The sequence below is a fragment of the Myxine glutinosa genome, chromosome 7 (genome assembly GCF_964187855.1).
Source record: "Myxine glutinosa chromosome 7, kmMyxGlut1.1, whole genome shotgun sequence".
Classification (NCBI taxonomy): domain Eukaryota; kingdom Metazoa; phylum Chordata; class Myxini; order Myxiniformes; family Myxinidae; genus Myxine; species Myxine glutinosa.
Genome location: NC_136267.1, coordinates 13365268 through 13388497, shown reverse-complemented (window position 1 = coordinate 13388497; position 23230 = coordinate 13365268). Strand labels below are relative to the sequence as shown.

Here is a 23230-nt window from a genome sequence, read left to right as displayed (position 1 = left end):
CCTGCTGGTGGTCTCTTGTTCTTCGGCTCCCTCTGCTGGCTATTGCTATCTTCCTGGTGTTGTCATCTTCTTTGCTGGCGGCCTATTTGGACATAAAACTTGCACAAAACGTGTCCATTTTTATTTTATTTATTTATTGCCCACAGGGCCGACTAGTGTGGTTCACCTGTGGGGCATAGGTGCCCTGTGACCAAGGTCCGCCAGCAAGATCTCGGGCCTTCATGGCCGGTTCCAGCAGAGGGGCCTTGCCCCAACCCATGGGGTCCATAAGTGGTGCTCGGCCACAGACATGTGGTCCATAAGGTGGTGCATCGATGCAGACAGCTGGTTCTGGGAGTTCCGGGCGCACAATGGCGGACTCTCGCACGCTCCCCTCGGCGCCCAGTGGCGCACAGTCCTCATGTGGGAGACAAAGGGGGGAAAAGACAGATGAGCGAGGGGTAAGGTCTCAAGGGTACACATCAAACAAGGCAATGCAAGGCGAGGTGCGTATGGAGACGGAGCGGAGAAAAGCTCGTCCCTACCGTACGTCACCCCCCCCCCCCCCCTGTCACCTACTCTACCCTTGCCCTTACCCCATATTTACAAAATCTACACATTTACAAATTCGTCACTACTGTCACGTCTCCCCATATTTCTCCTACACCAAATTCGTCACCACAATCCCTCCAACCAAAATTTGCCATCCCCCAATTCATCATCAATCCTCATAAGGAGGAAGAGATGGAACATCAGCACAATGTCACACCCACGTCATGATGCGTCTCACATTCCAAACATTTGCACAATAAAAATAACAAAACAACCTGGCATGGTGTGGAGGTACGTCATCCCAGGTGAGTGGATGCAGATGGTGCGAGGAGATCTCCATCCTAACTATCCTCTAATTGACTTTAACACACTTTACACTACCCGGGGTCTTTCCCTGCCAATCCATTGGCCAACTTACACTATGGGTTCTAAAAACCAATTCCCATTGACCAAACTGTGGTGCTTCTCAATTTGTGGTCTCACTCCCCCGATTCATCTCCCGGTGCCCTTGCACAATTTCCGGGCTGGGTCGTGCAGCTCTCCCAGCAGGTCTACCCACCTGCACACCTCCACCACTGTAGTTGCCACCCGAGCTTACCTAGCTCCTCACCCTAACCTATCTAACTGGGGAAGGCCCCTCCTGGCTCTGTCACCCCTCGGTGCCCTCTGGCACTGGGCTACCCGGGTCCGTCCTCCGGATCCTCGGGCCCCATCCACAACAACTCTACCGGCTCCCAGAGCCCACCTGCGGCCTCACCTGGCCGACATCCTCACAGTGGTGGAGTTCCCAAACCAACTACACACACTAACAGGCTACACGCCCAGCCATTTCCACGTCATTAATGCACCCATCCAAATACCATTCTTCCACCACGCACCACAGATGCCAATATCCAACCACAATTTACCTGTACCCTCTACCTAAGTCTTACACTACCCTCCCCGGGTATTCGTGATGGGGTCCATCCTCCTTTCCCCCATCCACACCTTCGCACCATCCACTCCACTCCACAGTTTCCACCATACCCACTCCACGACCATCCATTCCAATACTCCGTATACTCCATACAACCATTCTCCATTCACCTGCAGTTGCACACCTGTGCAATCTCTTGGTGCTTCCTGCACCCTCCTTCCTCCCTGGACCATTTGGTCAACACAACACGCAATCACCATCACTCACTCATACTCTGCTCCATACACCTGTTCAGTTGCACACCTGTGCAATCTCACTACAACTCACAATCACCATCATTTACTCATACCCTGCTCAATAAACTTTCGATCCTCACACCCACGGCATCATCTGAACTACCTGTTGCCCTGCTAACTTAGTGCTCCCCGTCTTCCCTTTAAACTAAGCACATACCACGTCATTATCATCCACACTAATCTAGCTGCGTCCCCACTACAGGTATCATTGTCACTACCTAACCTTAACGTTACCTAAGGTCATCTTCTCTAGATCCCTACACACTATATCCTAACCCTCCCGGGCTAGTTTTCACTGCCAAACCCCATAAACCTAGTGCTCCTTTGCCCCCGTTATGAGGGATGGCAGAGTTGCCATCCCCTCACATCGGGTATCTCCCACTATCAATTTTGCTCACCTAATTCCAGCCAATCAAAAATTTGCTAATCACTACCAATCATCTGCCAATCATCACTCTGCCAATCCTTTGCCAATCATCAAATTTTGTTTTTCTAATTTCGGGTCCAAAACCACTATCATCATCACCCGTCTACTCACTAGATCCTCTCGGTGCGCCAATTCGTTTCCAAAGCTCTGCTTCGTAAAGCCGAACAATGGATGCGGGTGGTTTGGTGCCAGCGGCTGGATGCGTCCGGCACTCGGTGCAGGGAAGGACGCTTACCCGGGCCGAGAGCCCACGCACCACCTCGGCACGGAGCCGTCCAATGGCCCGATCTTGACCTGCCGGAACGCCTCAACAAAAAGGGGTCGCCATGACGACCCTTCCTATCAGGCTGCCCGCTCCGCCTAGTGGAGCACGGACGCGGCCGTTCAAAGCGCGGCCCGGCATGGATCCCGCATGGCGGTTCTTTCGAAACCGCCGCGGATCCCCGCGGCACGCAAAGGTGCCCGGCGCGCACCGAGGGCCCGATTCGGCTATACGTCGCTCTAACCGCTAACCCGGTTACCGTCGATGCTTCACCTGCATGCTCACATGCATACGCGACCCCTTTCACCCTCACCGAGCTCGGTGCTCCAACGCCGCCCGTACACCCCGCGTACTTCGTTATTGCACTCGTTCTTTCGCTCACAGACTTCATCACACACCTGACCACCGCACACCTTTGCACACACTCGTCGTTCGCACACCTCACCAACACACCTCTTCGCGCCCCCTCCTCGGTCACCTCTTCTGTGACAACCACAGGTGTGCTCTCACTTGCACACCCAACCACGTGCCTCACTACCAATTCCAGTGTGCATCCTTCCATTCCAGGTGTACATCCTCTCTCACCTGCCACAACCAACTCACGCTCCGTGTCACTCTTACCACTTTCACCACCACTCTTGACAGCGCACTCTTTCCTCATGCACTCCTCTGTTACACACCTTTCTCGCGCATCCTCTTGCGCACACTCTCCCGTTGCACCCTCCGTAACACTCACCACAGGTGTGCATTCTCCCTTACTCTTGACAGCGCACTCTTTCCTCATGCACCTGTCCGTTACACACCTTTCTCGTGCATCCTCTTGCGCACACTCTCCCATTACACCCTCTGTAACACTCACCACAGGTGTGCATTCTCCCTTACTCTTGACAGCGCACTCTCTCCTCATGCACCCGTCCGTTACACACCTTTCTCGCGCATCCTCTCCCGTTACACCCTCTGTAACACTCCTCACTACGCGCTTCCATGTGCCCCCTCGCACACGTGCTACGACCAACTCACTCTCGACAGCACACTCACTCCTCGGCGCGCACTTTTTCCTCACACACCCCATAGTCGGACATTCTCGCTCGCCTCCTCCTTCGCACACCGTACCTGTCACACACTTCACCAGCGGCCTCTCACGAACACCCGGATCCAAATCAACCCCCAAGCCGACTGAAGCTTCCCTCACACCATATACATTTCCGAATATATCGCCACTCACCTTGGCACCTCGTCTCCGCACCTCCTTCGCCACCTGCAAACTTTATCTGGTTAGCAAGCACACCATCACGATTTCAGCACCGACCTTGCACATATTCCATCACCTCCTCCTTTATCTCCCTCTTAGTTTCCCTTCGTCTCTTCTTAATTTCACTCACCCCCTCCTCCACTTTCTCTAACTTTTGCTTCACCTCTTTTATTTCCCGGTGCGTCTCCTCAATTTCGTCCTCTAAGGCTGCCTTGACCGTTTCTATGTGCGTCCTCACCTCCCGGTCCTTTGTCTCCATTACTTCTGTCACCTCGTCCAACCTCGTTGTCAGTCCCTCACGTAACATCTGACATTCCCTCCTCATCGCACCCTAAACAACTTCAGACCCATCTCCAACCTACCCTTTCTGTCAAAAGTATTGGAACGCGCTGTAGCCACTCAACTCAAACATCATCTCTCTGCCAATAACCTGTATGAAACATTCCAATCCGGATTCCGGTCCAACCACAGTACTGAAACTGCTCTCCTCAAAATCACCAACGACCTTCTCCTCTCCTCTGACGCTGGCAACCTCAACATTCTCGTCCTCCTCGACCTCAGCGCTGCCTTTGACACCATCGATCACACTATCCTCCTCACCTGACTTGAATCCACCTTTAACGTTACCGGCACTGCCCTCTCTTGGATTAAATCATACCTCTATGACAGATGCCAGTTCATCTCCATCAATAACTGCAAATCCCCCACTGCTCCCCTCCCCCAAGGTGTCCCCCACGGTTCAGTTCTTGGCCCCCTCCTCTTCATCCTTTACCTGTCCCCGCTCGGTCACTTAATCCGCCGTCATGGTCTCCAATTCCACTGCTTCGCCGATGACATCCAGCTTTTCATCTCCACCAAGTTCGTCTCCACCGACACCCACTCTATCCTGACAAACTGCATCACTGAAATAAAATCCTGGCTTCAAATCAACTTCCTCAAACTTAACTATGATAAATCTGAAATAATCATCATTGGCCCAAAAACGCTCACAAAATCCACCCATAACTTTGCCCTCAACATCGACGGTATCCCAGTATCCACCTCCCCTCACATCCGGAATCTTGGCATCATCTTTGACCAAATCCTCTCCTTCGACAAATACACTAAACAGATCACAAAGACAGCCTTCTTTCACCTGAAAAACATCGCCCGTCTCCGTCCATCCCTCTCCTCCGTGGCTGCAGAAACCCTCATCCACGCCTTCATCACTTCCCGTCTGGACTACTGCAATAGCCTCCTTTATGGTTCACCCTCAACAATCACCAATAAACTCCAATACATTCAGAACTCCGCTGCCCGTCTACTCACCCATTCCCGGACCCGTGACCACATCACCCCCGTCCTTTACAAGCTTCACTGGCTCCCCATCCCCCAGAGAATCCAGTACAAAATCCTCCTCTTGACATACAAACCCCTCCATAACCTGGCCCCATCCTACCTGGCTGACCTCCTCTCCAGACACACTCCCACCCGCAACCTCCGCTCTGCTGGTACAAACCTCCTGACCCCCTCCATCCGGACCAAATTCAGATCCTGGGGGGACAGGGCCTTCTCCATCGCTGCGCCCACCCTCTGGAACTCACTACCTCACACCATCAGAGACTCCTCCTCACTCACCACATTCAAAACATCACTAAAGACCCACCTGTTCAACACTGCATTCAACATTCAACCCACAGCATTTAACCCCTGACTATCTCTTCTCCTTCTCCCTCCTTTTGCTTTAAATATTTCCCTATTGATTCTTGTCTTTTTTGAAATTGTTGTTTTCATGTATTGTTATGCATTATGTTTGCCACTCTGTCAAAGCGCCTTTGGGCTTCTGGAAAAGCGCTATACAAAATAAATGAATTATTATTATTATTATTATCGCTATCAAGTCGTCTTTTAGTTATTTTTGTGTCGCCTTTAACCCTCCTAGTACCGCAGTGTTCCTTTGTACCTGCTCCACTAACTCCGTCTGTCCCACCATCAGCTGTTCCACCTCCTGCGTCAGGTCCTCTATGCCCCCCTGTAACCTAGCCGTATTATTCCTCACCTCTTTCTCCATACGCTTCTCACCACGCTTTACCTCCTCGCGTACCCCCGAGACCTCCTCGCTTACACCTCGTCGTATCTCCTCCCCCATCTCCTCCCCCATCTCCTCCCCCATCTCCTCCCCCTCTTTTGTAGATGCCGCCCTCATCTGTCCCAATTCATCCCTCTGAGCATCCAATTTACCTTCTAGCCCGATTTTCACCTCCTCTATCTGGTTCCCCATTTGTTTAATTTCCCGGGCGGATTGCTCCCCTATTTCCCGCAATTTGCCTTCCATCTTATCTTCTAGCCCCGTTAACCCATTCTTCACCTCTTTTATCCCGTTGTCTAACCCCTCAAATTTATTGTCTAACCCCTCAAATTTATTGTCTAACCCCTCAAATTTATTGTCTAACCCCTCAAATTTATTGTCTAACCCCGCAAATTTATTGTCTAACCGTTCACCGGTACCCCTCGCTTCGTCCCTCATTGCTCCCATTTGGGCCCCCATTTCTCCCATTTGGCCCCCCATTTCTCCCATTTTGGCTTCGAGCCTGTCCATACTGTCGTTCTTTTTCTGTACTTCTGCCATGAAATGGGCCATGAAGGCTCGCATGTACCCTGGCATCTCGGGCTCGGCTGCCGCGACCACGGGTGCGGCTAAATTTGGTGCCGCAACAACCATGTGCGCGAGGGCGCCATTTTGTGCGCCTGATACCTCCTCAACCACCTCCTCCATTTCCTCCCTGTGGTCCTGGGTTACCCCTAACCCCCCTTCTAGCTCACCCACCTGCATCCGATCGCCTTGACTAGCCATGGCGCGATTTCAAAGTTCGGGTTTTTCTAAAACAAAACAAATTTCGGCCGCTCGTAATTTTGAGCGCGTTAAGCGCGCTTCGGGTCCAATCTCGCTCCCGACACCAATTGTTACGGGACCGCGGCGAGGATGTTGTTTGCCGAGCGGATGGCCGCCGCGCCCGAACAGTTACCCCGACTAACCCGATTCCTGAACGTTGGCCGAATCGCGCCACAGATATTCAATGGGGAAAAAACTAAGGCGACATGGATGTGAAGAAGAGGAAGACAGAAGTAGGGAATACGAATATAATTTATTTCTATTTACAGGACCAAAAGAAACCAAGGAAGAAGGAAGGATAATAAAATAATTTACAGAAGAAATCAGAGACACAGTGAAAATCGCTAGCTTATCTAAACAGGCTTAATTAATACCCTGGACAGAACAAACAAAGACGGACTCACACGGGGAATTGCAGAGTGGATTGGCTGGAAGGAGGTGGGTGGCTGGAGGGGGAGGAAGGCACGGAGCTGACTGGAGCTTGATCCCGCACGGGACGTCGGGCTGGACCTCAACGGCCGCCGATGCCACCGATCCTGTCGTGTGCGCGGGGTAACGGGTCGGAGCTGCTTGGTGGAGCCAACGCTGCTGGTGGGGGGTCTGGCGTGACGGGTTCTCTCTCCCTCTCTCACAAACTCCAGGACTCTCTTCAGGCTTGTCTGTGTTCTGATCTCCTCCCTCCTCGACTCTCCTGGGGGGCGTCTTCCTCGGGTTATATAAGCCCCACCCTTGACCCTTTTGCGAACCTCCCCCAAACGTTCTTTCTCCGCCCTCTAAAGCCAACCCCTCGTTCTGGGTTGGTCGGCAAGGGCTGGTTCACTCCTCCCCTCTATGACGAGGTGGAGACACGCCTTTCTTCCCCGACCTTACCTCGTGGCCAATGGTGGTTTTGGGGCGATTCGAGCTAGCCCCAGCCAAAGGGCAGCAATGGCGAACGAAGAAAACCGCCCAAATGCAGTTGGCAATTGCAGCAAACCTGGCAAACCTGGCACTTTGAAGATGCCATGTCGGAGGGATCTACTTTATTTAATGCAGTGCAATGGAGTGTCAAATTAATGGAAGACAAATCCTTATCCTAATACACAGAATAAGGAAATAACTGTCAACAAGGGGGAAATCTATGATTGGCTAACGTGAGTGCTTATGAACTAATTACGGTACGACCTTTGACCTTTATACACAGACTGGAGGCAGGAGGGTCCAGAATAAAGCAATAATTAAAAAAACACAACAAAAAAAGACAATCCTCATATCCACAACAATATATATATATATATATATATATATATATATATATATATATATATATATATATATAGATATAGATATATATATACATATATATATATATATATATATATATATATATATATATATATATATATATATATATATATATATATATATATATATATATATATATATATAGATATATATATATATATATATATATATATAGATAGATAGATAGATATATATATATATATATATATATATATATATATATATATATATATATATATATATATATATATATATATATATATATATAGATAGATAGATATATATATATATATATATATATATATATATATATATATATAGATATATATATATATATATATATATATATATATATATATATATATATATATATATATATATATATATAGATAGATAGATAGATAGATAGATAGATAGATAGATAGATATATATATATATATATATATATATATATATATATATATATATATATATATATATATATATATAGATATATATATATTCTTCCATATATATATTGTGTGTGTGTGTGTGTGTCCATATATTTTTGCTTTAAAATGTTTTTCTCTGCAACTATTATCCCCACCATGGCAAGAGGAATAATTTTGGCCCCCAACCCTTGGCATGATGTCAAACAGTCAAATACCAAAAAAAATACAACTACAGGCACATTTCAAAACATTTAAATGAAACTTTGTACTGTCGAACCCAGCTATTCTCAGGGGATACGTTCCTGGAAAGTGCCGCGAATTGTGAAACCGTGAATGGAGGGGCATTGTTTCAATGGAAAAAGGGGGGATTGGTTTCTGAATCTTGAAAATCCATGAATGTCGAGGCAAATCCTGCGAATGTCGTGGCAAAATCCACGAATGTCGAGGGAAAATCCACGAATGCCAAGGCAAATCCTGCGAAAGCATGCCATGCCATTGTTTCAGTGGGGAAAAGGGAGACCGCAAAGTGTACTAATATATACTGGGGAGTGTTTTAATTATGTACAGTAACTCGTGGGGATGACCTGTTATGCAGCTGGTGGAATATCCCTCGAAGATGTTCACAGTGTGAATGGTGGAATATCCCGCGAAGCGTGTGAACGGCTGGATATCATGTAAAGCAATTCACAGTGTGAATGACGGGATATCCCGCAAAGCAATGTTTACTGTGTGAATGGTGAGATATCAAAAGCCGTGAAAACGCGAAGCACAGCGCCGCCAACGTAGAAGCAGGTCATGATAGTGGCTCGTAGAAGTTGTTTTTTTTGCATATGTCTGGCTTCTTTGTGTGTGGCTGGTGAAAGATGGGTTTTATAACTGCCATGCCCGTGGGTCGTGAATTTTTTTTTTTGCATAAACGAATACACGGGACATGGGGCCGCGAATGGAGAAGCAGGCAATAATTTATCAATCGTGAATATGCAGAACCTGCGAATAGCGGAACTGCGAACTGCAGAACCGCGAACAGCAGGATCCGACTGTATATGCAATCAACATTGGGGGACGCACGAAATATGTAACAATTTCTTTTGATTTGACCCCCCCCACACCCCCCCCCCCCCTTCATTTTTGTAGTAAATGTTTTGTTCGTCTCCAACTTTTCTCAACATTACCATGCAGTTTTACAATGACATAAGGCCACAACCTAAAGCCCTCACCCTACATTATTATAACACTCATCTCTTTGCTCCTGTCTTTTGAAAGGGTTCAGAAGTCATGTTTGCGCACTCAGCATCCATTAGGTGTAATCAGTACTAAATATATCCAGGACCTTGGCTGGTCATGTGCACTCATCTCTTTTATAAAGACCACAATGTATATTTCCTACATGTGTAGTTCTTGATACTAATTTATTGTCTCGTTTTCAGGGATTTCTGGTCTTGTGAAGGCAATGAGCTGCTGGTCCTTCAATACTCATTTGAGGACTCTGATTTGAGCCCACAGATGATTGCTTGTGCCAGGTACCCACACAGCCTGATTATTTTGTATCAGTTTGATCTTCAATACAAGTCGTGTTTATAGCATTATTGGCATTATTAATTATGTTTTTAATACTGTGATTATGATGATGATTATTATTATTATATATGCATAATTTGTAATTCTTTGATTTCACTTTTTATTGTGAATGTCCATGATAATTAATTGTTGATAAACCAGACCTTGGGTGATATAGCTGAGAGTTTTGTGGAAACAGGATGCATCTTCTTCCACTTTTGCAACCCCAATTAAGGATCGTAGTTTTTGTCGATGTTGGCTCGATGGCAGAATAGGTAAAGCCTTGTTGCATTTCCCTCACCGATGTGGCTGTGATGCCCTTGGCTGCTCAGTGGAAAAAAAACACACCCTGTAACGAAGTGGCAACCTGCCCAAGATTAATTATACCCCAAGAGTATTGTTCACAAATTGTCATGAGAACCCCATTATCTGTAACACACTGTTGTGCAAAAGTTTTAGACATTGTTGAACTTAGGAACCACATTTCCAAGCTGGCCTCCAAAGCCAGTCGCCGACTGGGCATCCTCCGTCGTGCGAAGTCCTTCCTTGGCACACCTGAGCTCCTCACCACATACAAGGCTTTCATCCGCAGCTCAATGGAATACTGCTCTCCCCTCTGGGCTGGTGCTCCTGCCTCACACCTAGCTCGTCTTCACGCTGTTGAAACCAAAGCGTTCAGAATCATTGGAATCTCCCGCGATGACGCTATCTCCGAGGGCCTTTCACTTACTCACCGCAGGCAGGTTGGTGGTCTTTCTGTCTTCTACCGACTCCTCTCCGGCCTTGCTCCCCCAGCTCTCTCTGGGCTCCGTCCCCCAAATATTCCTGCAGGTCGCACAAGATCTGCCTGCAACCCTCTTATGGTTAAACTGCCAAAATCAAGACTCTCCGCTCACCTTCACTCCTTCATTCCTCTTTTCTCCCGCCTCTGGAACAAACTCCCTCACTCTCTTCAATCCCACTCCTCCCTCCAAGTCTTTAAAACGGCTGTTCACCACCATCTCTTATCTTCCCCAATCCAAAACCTTGATCTTTTCTACCCCTGCTAATTTCACCTCAAAATCCACTTTTTTGAGGTGACTTTTGTCTTCATTCCTGGAAGTCCTTGGTGTCCTTGCGTTTTATACCTATCCTGCATCCCCCCAGGCCCTCTGCCTCCAACACATCTCCCGATGTCCCTGCCCTCAAATGTTGTGTTTGTGTGCTTCCTCCTCTTCTCTCTCCATCTTGTCGACCGCTCCCACTTTTATATACTTTGTTTACTTGTTTGTTTGATTTGTTTGTTTGATAAATGTTAGTTCTTTCACGAGCCTCGACTCTGTATAGGAGGGAAAACTTTGAGGGTATGAGAAGTGGTTTCGGCGCTTCAGATTGGGTAAAATTAATGGGTGAGCAATCTGCATTGGAAAGATGGGCAACCTTCAAGAAGCAAATGTGTCAGGTGCAAAGTAGGTAAGTACAGTCACGTGAAAAAGTAAGTACACCCCATGTAAAGTTTTGACCTTTTCAACATATTTCAACATACAGCTATTTGATCTTCATTTCAACAATATTGATAGATAAAGGTGATATTATATAACAAATATCATGAAACATTTACATTTTGTAGTCTATTGTATAATTTAAATAAACATAAATGCAAATTTTGCATGTGGAAAAAGTAAGTACACCCCTACATTTCTCACTCCTTCAAATACCTAAAATTAGAATCAGGTGCACCAGCTCAGGTGCAAATGATTAGAACATCGTTAGAGAGGATCTTGGAGCAACCTGTCTTATTTAAACCTCAGACATTTAGTTTGGTTTGCTCTTTGTTGTTGAAGTGTGCGGCGTCACCATGCTGAGATCAAAAGAGCTCTCTGAGGCCTTCAGAAAGAAGGTTTATAGACGCCTACGAGTCTGGGAAGGGATTTAAAAAGATCTCCAAACAATTTGAAATCAATCATTCGACTGTCTGTGAGATCATCTACAAGTGGAGAAGATTCCAAACAACTGCCAACTTGTTCAGGCCAGGTCGCCCGAGCAAGTTCAGCCCGAGAGCAGACCGCAATATGCTGAAAGAAGTCTCTAAGAACGCGAGAATGTCATCACGGGACCTACAGTTGCTCTTGTCACTGTTGATGTCAAAGTGCACGAGTCTACCATTAGAAAGAGGCTGCACAAGTTTGATCTACATGGGAGGTGTTCCACGAGGAAACCTTTGCTGTCCAGAAAGAACATCAGGGCAAGACTAAAGTTTGCCAATGAACACCTCGGCAAAGACCAGCACTTCTGGAACAATGTGCTCTGGATAGATGAGTCAAAGGTAAAGCTATTTGGCCACAGTACCAGAAGACATGTTTCACGAAAACGAAAGACAGCATTTGACCACAAGAACCTGATACCAACTGTAAAGCATTGTGGTGGAAATATTATGGTTTGGGGCAGCTTTGCTGCATCAGGGCCTGGGCAGCTCACCATCATAGAATCCACTATGAATTCTTCATTGTACCAGAGGGTGCTTGAGGATAATGTGAGGCCATCTGTCCGAAAGTTGAAGCTCAACCAAAGGTGGACCTTGCAACATGCCAATGACCCTAAACATACCAGTAAATCTACCAAGGAATGGCTGAAAAGAAAGAAATGGAGGGTTCTGAAATGGCCAAGTCAAAGCCCGGATCTAAATCCCATTGAGATGTTGTGGGGGGATTTGAAACGAGCTGTGCATGCAAGAAACCCCTCAAACATCGCACAGCTGAAAGAATTCTGCATGGAGGAGTGGGTGAAATTTCTCCCAGTCGATGTCGGAGACTGGTAGACAGTTATAAGAAATGCATACTTGAGGTTGTTTCTGCCAAAGGGGGCAATACCACTTATTAGAACCAACGGTGTTCTTACTTTTTCCACATGCGAAATTTGCATTTATGTTTATTTACATTATACAATGGACTGCAAAATGTAAATGTTTCATGATATCTATATTATAATAGGCTACGGTGATTCTGTCTGTCTGTCTGTCTGTCTGTCTGTTCGGAGGTGTGGCTTACTCCGTTTGGACAGTAGCTCCACCCATTCTGGGAGAGGCTTCATATGAACAAATATCCACCATTTTTTAACTCGAATAGCTTTGAGGCCTGTTTAGTTAGGCCCGTGCTGTCTTTCTCTCTCTCACAGGTTTATTTAAACTCTAATTCGATATATCATTTCATTTTTAACAGTCGCTAACATAGTTTAAGACTCGGTTGAAAAAAAACGGGAAGAAAATCCCATGAAAGTTTCCGTTTATAGAACGAAATGAAATCTCAAAGGCCTGTAAAATAAAGCCCATTCATTGAGTCACCCTCACGATTTTATCTCGAATTCACCATCTGATTTCATTTTTATCGATGGTTTTAGACTCGGTGTCAGCAATAATTGAGAACATTCACGCACACACTGGAAATTGCCGAGATATACTTTTTAAAAATCGCGGTACGGTCGGTCATACACTGCCTAAAATAACAGACGGGAAAATGGCGAGATATATTAAAAATTAGTGTCGGACTTTTCCAGTTGATGACAATCGTCACGATGAAATATTTAATCTATACGTCGTCACAATAATGTTGAGAGAGGAGCATAGCTTCGTTCACGTATCGCCACAGACGGGAAATTGCCGACAGATATTTCTTCGTTATTATTTCATTCATCATTATGATACGGAAGTAAATGTAATCCTGTTTAAACTGGCATTCATTCCATCATTGTTTTTTTTGTTTTTTCCGCACGAGTTGTCAAGGCTGAATCGCCTAAAATAACAGACGGGAAAATGCCGAGATATATAAAACAATCGTGACTCGGTTTCAAAAAACGGGAAGAAAATTCAATGAAAGTTACCGTTTATAGAACGAAATACATTTTCAAAGGCTACTCTAATTCACCATCACAGTCGCTAGGATGGTTCAAATCTCCGTTTCAGCTAAAGTTGAGCAAATCGGCAAAATGTATTCCAACATCCCTTTTGAATGTGTTGACTGTTAAGTGGGCACGGCAAAGGAGAGAGGAGAATGAGAGAGGAGAATGAGATAGAGGAATGAGAGAGAAGAATGAGTGAGGGAAGGAGAGATGAAGGATAGAAGAAAACGTTCCCAGGACTTCGTTATTTATATTATTACTTGGTAAAAGTACAATGACTGAATACTGAATTCGGGATCGAATCGAAGTCAAATTATATTTTTCCATATTCCTGGGGTTACATACAGACTTTGTTTAAGGCGATTCAACTCTTTTCCAACTATGTAATTAAACAATACAGTACTTCAAAAATGTACATAATAATGTCGACCAACTATGGAATGCAATATTTATTAATAACGTTTGGTTTTAATCCACTTCTACTTTGTAAAGCGAAGTGTTTTCGATACTTTCAAATTTATAAATGAACAAGAGTCAAGGCGGGTTCTCCACTCTCCACTCCCCACCCTCCACCCTCCATCCTCTCAAGTCAAATCAAGTGAAGTCAACCAAGTGAAGGTAGAAGTTTCACTTCCCACCCTATGCTCCCTCCTCTCCCCTGTATGTGATCCTTTCCTCCTCTCCCCTGTGTGCAATGCTCTCCACTGTACAGCGTGCATAGTGAGGGGTTGGAGAGGAGCGAGGAGTTGGAGAGGAGTGGGGGTTGGAGAGGAGCGAGGAGTTGGAGAGGAGTGGGGGTTGGAGAGGAGCGAGGGGTTGGAGAGGAGCGAGAGGTTGGAGAGGAGCGAGGGGTTGGAGAGGAGCGAGGGGTTGGAGAGGAGCGAGGGGTTGGAGAGGAGCGAGGGGTTGGAGAGGATAGAGCGTTTGGAGAGTGAGGAGATAGGGGTTGGAGAGAGGAGATAGGGGTTGGAGAGAGGAGATAGGGGTTGGAGAGTGAGAAGATAGGGGTTGGAGAGTGAGGAGATAGGGGTTGGAGAGTGAGGAGATAGGGGTTGGAGAGTGAGGAGATAGGGGTTGGAGAGTGAGGAGATAGGGGTTGGAGAGTGAGGAGATAGGGGTTGGAGAGTGAGGAGATAAGGGGTTGGAGAGTGAGGAGATAGGGGTTGGAGAGTGAGGAGATAGGGGTTGGAGAGTGAGGAGATAGGGGTTGGAGAGTGAGGAGATAGGGGTTGGAGAGTGAGGAGCTAGGGGTTGGAGAGTGAGGAGCTAGGGGTTGGAGAGGCACGAGGGGTTGGAGAGGAGCGAGGGATTGGAGAGGAGCGAGGGATTGGAGAGGAGCGAGGGATTGTAGAGGAGCGAGGGTTGGAGAGGCCCAGTCTGGGAGTGGGGTGCACCCTTCCCAACCTGTCCCTCAATGCCTTTGGCGTGCTTTCTGTCATGGTGGCTTTCCAGCCTATACTTGCTGCCTGTGGGGTTGTCAAATCTCTTTAAAGCACATTTAGGACAGATTGCAAATGTAAGAACATTAAAAATGGGCACAAAAGGGTTGGGCCGATTGGAATGGAGAGTGAGGAGCGATTGGAGAGGAGAGTGAGGTTGGAGAGGAGCGAGGGGTTGGAGAGTTAGGGCCGATTTGAATGGAGAGTGAGGAGCGATTGGAGAGGAGAGTGAGGAGCGATTGGAGAGGAGAGTGAGGAGCGATTGGAGAGGAGAGTGAGGAGCGATTGGAGAGGAGAGTGAGGAGCGATTGGAGAGGAGAGTGAGGTTGGAGAGGAGCGAGGGGTTGGAGAGTGAGGAGCGATTGGAGAGGCGAGTGAGGAGCGATTGGAGAGGAGTGTGAGGAGGCATTGGAGAGGAGTGTGAGGTGTTGGAGAGGAGTGTGAGGAGATATTGGAGAGGAGAGTGAGGGGCGATTGGAGGGGCGATTGGAGAGGCGAGTGAGGGGCGATTGGAGAGGCGAGTGAGGGGCGATTGGAGAGGCGCGTGAAGGGCGATTGGAGAGGAGTGTGAGGGATTGGAGAGGAGTGTGAGGGGGTATTGGGGAGGAGATAGGGGTTGGAGAGGAGCGAGGGGTTGGAGAGGAGTGAGATTGGAGAGGAGCGAGCAGTTGGAGAGTGAGGAGCGATTGGAGAGGCGAGTGAGGCGCGATTGGAGGGGAGCATGGATTGGAGAGGAGCGTGAGGGATTGGAGAGGAGTGTGAGGGATTGGAGAGGAGTGTGAGGGATTGGAGAGGAGTGTGAGGGATTGGAGAGGAGTGTGAGGGATTGGAGAGGAGTGTGAGGGATTGGAGAGTGTGAGGGATTGGAGAGTGTGAGGGATTGGAGAGGAGTATGAGGAGGTATTGGAGAGGAGTGTGAGGGGGTTTTGGAGAGGAGTGTGAGGAGGTATTGGTGAGGAGGCATTGGAGAGGAGTGTGAGGAGGTATTGGAGAGGAGTGTGAGGAGGAGTGGGATTGGAGAGGCGTGAGGGTGGATAGAGGAGAGTGTCAGGTGGAGAGGAGTGAGGGGTCACATATTATGTCAAATAAATAAATTGTGTTCATTACACCATTTCTGGATCTGATGAATTGCCACTAACCATTTTGTAAAATTGAATGTGCAGCATCTCACTCAATATGTCGAAATGTCACACACGTCCATGCCCGTGGGATTCCCACGGGTGACCCCACTAGTTTGTTATATTATATCACCTTTATCTATCAATATTGTTGAAATGAAGATCAAATAGCTGTATGTTGAAATATGTTGAAAAAGTCAAAACTTTACATGGGGTGTACTTACTTTTTCACGTGATTGTATATTCCACTGAGGTGTAAAAGTAGAGGAAATAAGAGAACAGGTGGTTGGGCAGGAAGGTACACAGTGTAATTTGGGATAAGTAGAAGGCATTAATTCAATACAAAACAGCAGGGCTAGAGTCCAACGCACATCTGTATAGGAGTAAACAAACGCCTGTTAAGGAAATAACTTGGCAGACCAAAAGGGAATATGAAAGGGGTATCGACAAATATATTAAACATAACAGCAAGACATGCTTAAAGTATATAAGATGAGGGAGAGTAAGGAAGGGCTAAGAGGAGTGTGGACCCATTAAGGAATAGCATAGGAGAATTGGTGGATGATGAGGGAGAGATGTCAGGATTATTAAATAATTTTATTGCTTCTACATTTAAACGGGAATTGTCATGAGAATTTCCAATAGCAGAGAGAATCTATCTCGGGGGTGAGCAAGGGCTTTTAGAAGATATCCAAGTTGATTTTGAGGAAGTGAAGAAGTACATTGAAAAATTAAGCACCCCTGGATGGAGGTGTGGCTGCCGGTTGTGCAGTGGGCACCCATTCCATGGAGAAACCCCATTGACTCACTCCCATGGGCCCATGGCTCAGCTCCCTGGTCGAGTTTCGAGTCTCTCAGCAGAGCCTGGTCACACCTTTTATGGAATCCACCCTACCCGTTTTGGGACGCACTTAGCCCCTCCACGCTTGCAGCTGTTGTTTCAGGGCCCAGTCTGGGAGTGGGGTGCACCCTTCCCAACCTGTCCCTCAATGCCTTTGGCGCGCTTTCTGTCATGGTGGCTTTCCAGCCTATACTTGCTGCCTGTGGGGTTGTCAAATCTCTTTAAAGCACATTTAGGACAGATTGCAAATGTAAGAACATTAAAAATGGGCACAAAAGGGTTGGTGGTTTTAGACAGACTAGGAAAGGGCAACCTTCTACACATAATACGACGCATATCCTACATCACGATTAAATTGCCTCACGCTTACACTAATACCTACAATATGGGAGATCATTTGCCTATACTATGCAGTTACCCCCTATAAGTCATTCCCACAACAATATGATAACATTTTGCGTAATCACCATTTTACACGATCTTGTTTCATACCTTAAGTATGATATTTTTACAGTCATTCAGACTCAGACCAGTTTCCTGGTCCAAATCTTGACAAACCACGATTAAAGTGGTCATGCCAGTCCACCAGTCCAGATGCGCTGAGCAGGGTTGAGGGCCTATTTGCCACTCTATTGTACTTTGGTGGAAAGTCTGAGCTGATCGAGCGACGTGCTGGCACTCACGTCCGGCACTGAATTGGCAGCATGTGCGGTTTGCTGCACCAGATACGGGGTATGTTTCATATGGGACGCTATTCGCTCCCGAACCCAATCTCTACTTTAATGGATGATGAAGAGCCACTGCGACTCGCAATCAGACCAGCTCAAATGACTCCACAGAGACCAAGTTGGTATACTAAGTGTATTGAACAACAGAGGAGGGATAACATAAGAAGAAATTACTATACAACTATTATACATTAAGTTGTTATTATACATTAAGCTATCCCTGGTGTTGGGCTAGCGGCTAGGGTGCCAGCTTAGGATCCTAGGATCCTGGGTTCGAATCCCGGTCGATCGCTGAATTAACGCCAGGGGGGTTGACTCAGCCTGTCATCCTTCCGAGGTCGGCTAATTGAGTACCAGTTCACTGGTAATTCCCTGTTTGTCATAAAAAGGCAACAAAAAGGGTTGGCGGCAGGAAGGGCATCCGGCCGTAAAGCATTGCTTCAAAAAGGGGACCAAAAAACAACAACCACGGTCCCCGAAAAAGGCCAACCCCCGCTTGCGGGGAAAAATGGCCTCTAACGGTGTTTTTTTTGTTTTTTAAAATTATACATTAAGTGTCTCAAATGTTAAACAATTGGTAGGTCCTTAATTATCTAACCTTAGGCCCGAAGATACATGAAGAGAAAGAAATGACCAAGGAGGCGGACAAGACTGAAAATACCATAGCTGTGCTTGTTTGAGCACAGCCAGTAACAAAGTGAAATGTGTGGCATGGCAGGGAACATGTTTGGTCCTCCGCTGAGGCCCGGTTGCAAGTGGAGGACAGATGTATGCCGGACCTCAGGAGATTACAGGCGGGACCGTAGGCATCGGTCGGGGAAGTATTGAGGTGGTAGGATGTGTCCGCTGTGCCGACTATGCACGTAGAGAAAACCCTGCTGCGTGGACAAAGTCACATGTCCTCAAGGCCCCCCTTTACACCCACCTTTATCCCTTCGGTGCATGCCCTGCCCCGTGCTGTCGCTCAGTTATGCATCTATGGTTCCTATTGACCAAGAAAACACAATCCATAGATGGGCCCCTCCCCTTGAAACGCTGACCCTGATATAAGGAAAATGTCCAGGGGCCCCATCGGCGCCAAAACCTGCGCCTTGGCGCCAAAACCTGTGCCTTTATGTTGTTATGAGACCGAATTCCTCGATGAAAGGACATATACGACAGATTACAGAGGAAAGATTTTATTTTATTTTTGGTATGCATAGTTGAGGCTCATGGAAGAGCTAGTACAGTGATCGGATCAGGATGTAACAGACAAAATCAGGATGCAAAACATGCATGCATGGGGTGGACAGAAGCATGGATACAGAAGGAAACTCCAAGGATGCACAACTGGAAAGTTGGAAGGAGGAATTTGGGTGGAGTTATTATAAAGGATCACGGTTTAGGATTGGGGACAATCTGAGATGGTAGTGAACAGCTGTCTTGAAGACCTGGAGAAGAAGTTGTTTCCACAGGTCGGAGTAAACGAGGAACAAATTAGTGGAGGTGAGCAGTAATCCTAGATTTAGGTAGTTTCACCAGAAGGGGGTTGGTGGTGGACCATGTGAGCCATGCAGAGACCTACAAGAAATCGACAAGCCACTACATCTAATGATTATTGTGTGGTCATTGGCAACTCAAGGGTGGGCCGTTATGATGTTTGTTTCTTCCCCACCACTGCCAAACTCTGGAACTCTTTACGTTCTCATGTCTTTCCAAACACTTACGACCTTCCCCTTTTCAAAAAGCAGATTTTTTGCTTTCTCAAAAACTCTTAGAATATTCTCTTTCTTCACTTTTCTATCAATGCAGCTCTTTTATTTAGGGCTGGCCTCGATGAGAATGACATAGTCCGTGCCTGGAGCCTTCAACATAAAAAAAAATCCTGGGAGGTGAAGGGGGTGATCAAAGCATGGAAAGAGCAGAGGGTACAAGACAAGAAAGGAGGCGGTAGAAGACAGAGAGACCACCGACCTGTCTGCGATGTCGAAGTGATAGACCCATAGACTCAGCTTCAGCGCAGGAGATTCCAATGAACTAGAAGGCCTTGGTTTTCACCGCATCAAGCTGGGCAAGATGTGAGCATGGGAGCCAGCCCAGAGAGACCATTCCATGAAGTTGTGGATGAAGGCCTTGTAGGTGGATAGGAGTTCAGGAGTGCCAAGGAAAGACTTTGAATGACGGAGGACGCCCATTCAGCGGCTGGCTTTGGGGGCCAAATTTGACATGTGGTTTGCCCAAGAAAGATCATGTCTGATGGTGAGATCCAGGAGTTTGAGTGACTGAACTTCCTCAAGAGGATTGTTACGAAAGTAGATTGGAGGGTTTGCCAGACGGTTTGTCAGGATTTAAAGACATATTCCCAATTTTTGAATATCTTGTGATTTTATTAAGGGCTAAAGAGAGGGGAAAAGCTGCAGCCTGCTTGTCAGAATGATTATGGATGTCACTGCCGAGAGTGGAGTCATCAGTAAGCCGATAAAGGGAATTTTCCAGAGAGTCAGATAGATTGTTGATGAAGACACAGAATAGGACTAGGCTCAGAACACTGCCTTTGGGCACTCCAGCCTTGACATGCAGAGAAGATGAAAGACTCCATTGAGTGCCACTTGGCTACGCGAAAAGGACGTTGGTAAGCCATTTTTGGAGTTGGCCTCGGCACAATAGCGAGCACGTGTTTTGGGAGTACTCAGTTTCCACTCTGGTTTCTTGTTTTCGTGTTTTCTTCTGTCTTTTCTTTCTTGTTTGTTTATTTGTCCGGGCGATATCTCAGCCATCCTTTGAGCTAGGAAGCTGAAATTTCGGCACAATAGCGAGCACGTGCTTTGGCAAAAACGGTATTTTTTTGTTTTTTGATTCATCAATTAATTGAAGTTACTTAATTATTATCGATTAATTAAGTACTTATTTATTTCCTTTCTCATCTGGGCAATTTCTCTGGCACCTTTTGAGCTGGGAAGCTGATATTTGGACATGATGGTGACCAAGTGATGTGGCTATAAAGGATATTTTTGATTTATTGATTAATCAATTATTCGATTTATTATTAATTTGGAACAAGGCGGGATGCCAGACTATATCAAAAGTGAGATATGTTCAGAGAGATGGCCATGATGTCATTTCTGACATTGAGGGACTATCCATTGTTGGGTGAGTATAAGCAGCATGTCCAAGATGGCGTGATCTGAACTGAAACCAAATTGATGATCTGAGATGGGATTGTTGGAGAAAAGGAAGGATTTCATATGAACTGCGATGATGGACTCCATTACTTTGCTGATGATTGGAAGTAAGCCGATAGGTCTGTAGTCGAGAGGACCAGTTTTTGACCAATTTTAGTTAGTGCAGTGATGTTGGTGGATTTCAAGCCAAGCAGATGGAAGATGTAGGAATTTAATATTAATGGACGATAGAAAGATATTTAAAGGAATTTAAGGGAAAAGTGGTTGAGACACAAACATTAGGGAGGGAAGGAACAGCTTGCTCTACAAATATCAATGCATAATCCTATAACACAATTAAATTATGTCAAGCTTACGTTAACCTTACACAATGGAAATAACTATTACTAATCTATGCAATCTTAACCCTTAGAAGCCATTTTGGAATCAGTATATTTGTGCTTTGTGGTGCAGGTACTGCATAGAGAACCAGCGACCACATGACCCTACATCAGCTGAGAAGACGCATGTGGTATTCATTACAAACGTGCCCAGGGTTTCTGGAGGCTGTGGCTATGTTGGCTTCAGTGGAGGTGTGTCACTGGTCATTATCAATATTGAAAGCAAATGTTTATTGAGCTAAGTCGTACTTTATTTTTTTGTACTTCTATTTCACTCATCTAGATTTTTGTTCTTCCTGCTATTCAGGAAAGTGGGTTTCACTGCACCTTGATGAGCTGCTTCCAAGCCAAATTTTCGATGATGATATCATGACCTTGTGCAGGACCCCAGTCAGCGAACTACTAAAAGTTGATCGCTTCAGTACAGGTAAACTGCCTGTTCAATGCTGTCACAGAATTTTTGAATTTCTTTTGTTGGAATTTCCGATCACTGCATGTCAGGCAGGAGTCCCCTTGTACTCATATGAGAAACCACATTTGTTTGGCTTTCCCTCTGAGACGTATCATGATTACAAGAAAACCCAAATTTTTGAGTTGCAAAATAAGCCAAAAAGCATCTGTTTTATTTTAAAGCCGATTGCATTGTGTTTGTGTTTAATTTCCATTTTGTCCTTTATTCTCCAATATTAATGCATGTCACATCAGTTTGTTTTTTTTGTCACATCAGTGATCCAAGAATTTTTAAGGTAGATGTTCATCACCATTGAGTGATAGTGCCAAAAACGATATATAGCATACCTACAGGTCACAATTTTGAACCCATCTTCACGAAACTTCACCAAATGGTAGAGTTGGTGGTCCGACAAAATCACATTTATTTTTGAGGTCAAAAGGTCAACATAGGCCAAAAGTCAACCACTTTTATTAATGTTTATAAAGTCCTCAATTTTCATCTGATTGACTTGAAATTTTAATAGGATTTACATATCAGTTAACGGAATTCAACCAAAAACTATTTTTGAGGTCAACATAGGCCAACATCACCTCTGTATAATTTTTTAAATAATGACGTCATAAGTCACGTGGTTCGGCCGCCATCTTGGAAAAACTGAAAAACTTTGCACCTCCATATCTCCAAAAGCGCTGCATAGAAAAAAATTGTGACATGGCTCATTGTAAGGAACTCTCCATGGGAAATAAAATATGTTAATGATGATGTCATAGGTTCCTTCATTTTGACGTCATAATGCCAAGACAAAAGTTCAAAGTTCAAAACTTCATCCAATCAAGATGAGATTTTTTGTGTCATCTAGGGATTAATTAGTGGAGAAAATAAAATAATGATGATGTCATCGGTCATGTGGTTCTGCGTCCTTGGAAAAACCGAAAAACGTTGCACCTCTATATCTCCAAAAGCGCTGCTTCGAAAAAATTGAGATATTGCTCATTGTATAGAACTCTCCATGGGGAATAACACATCTTAATGAGGATGTCATAGGTGCCTCCATTATGACGTCATAATTCGACAAGTACAAAACTTCATCTGATCAAGATGAAATTTGTTGAGCGGTATCTCGGGATAAATTGAGCGGGATAAATTGTTGGAGAAAAATAAATGATGACATCATCAGTCATGTGGTTCAGCCGCCATATTTGTTTTAACACAAAAGCCTTAAAAACCACCAAGAACATGTCCTGGCAAGGGTCTGCAATCTCTGATTGCTCTTTCTTGTTCATCATAGATTACCCCATGCATGCAAAGCGAAAAGCGGGGTTAGGCAATTGGTTGCGTTTGTCTGTCTGTCTGTCCACAAGCGTCAGTTTCTGATTCATGAACAACTTCTTTTCAATTGGATGTTAT

At 45.7% G+C, this 23230-nt stretch overlaps 1 protein-coding gene across 1 annotated transcript in view; it reads left to right on the top strand.

Moving 5' to 3' along the window:
• The window catches only part of RNF213 (ring finger protein 213), a 391778-nt gene that overhangs the window by 213912 nt on the left and 154636 nt on the right, over nucleotides 1-23230 (top strand). Inside the window, exons 23-25 of the mRNA XM_078781285.1 lie at nucleotides 9700-9792; nucleotides 21443-21561; nucleotides 21677-21796. Of these exons, the coding sequence (XP_078637411.1) occupies nucleotides 9700-9792; nucleotides 21443-21561; nucleotides 21677-21796 (332 nt within the window). The remainder of the gene's footprint in view (nucleotides 1-9699; nucleotides 9793-21442; nucleotides 21562-21676; nucleotides 21797-23230) is intronic.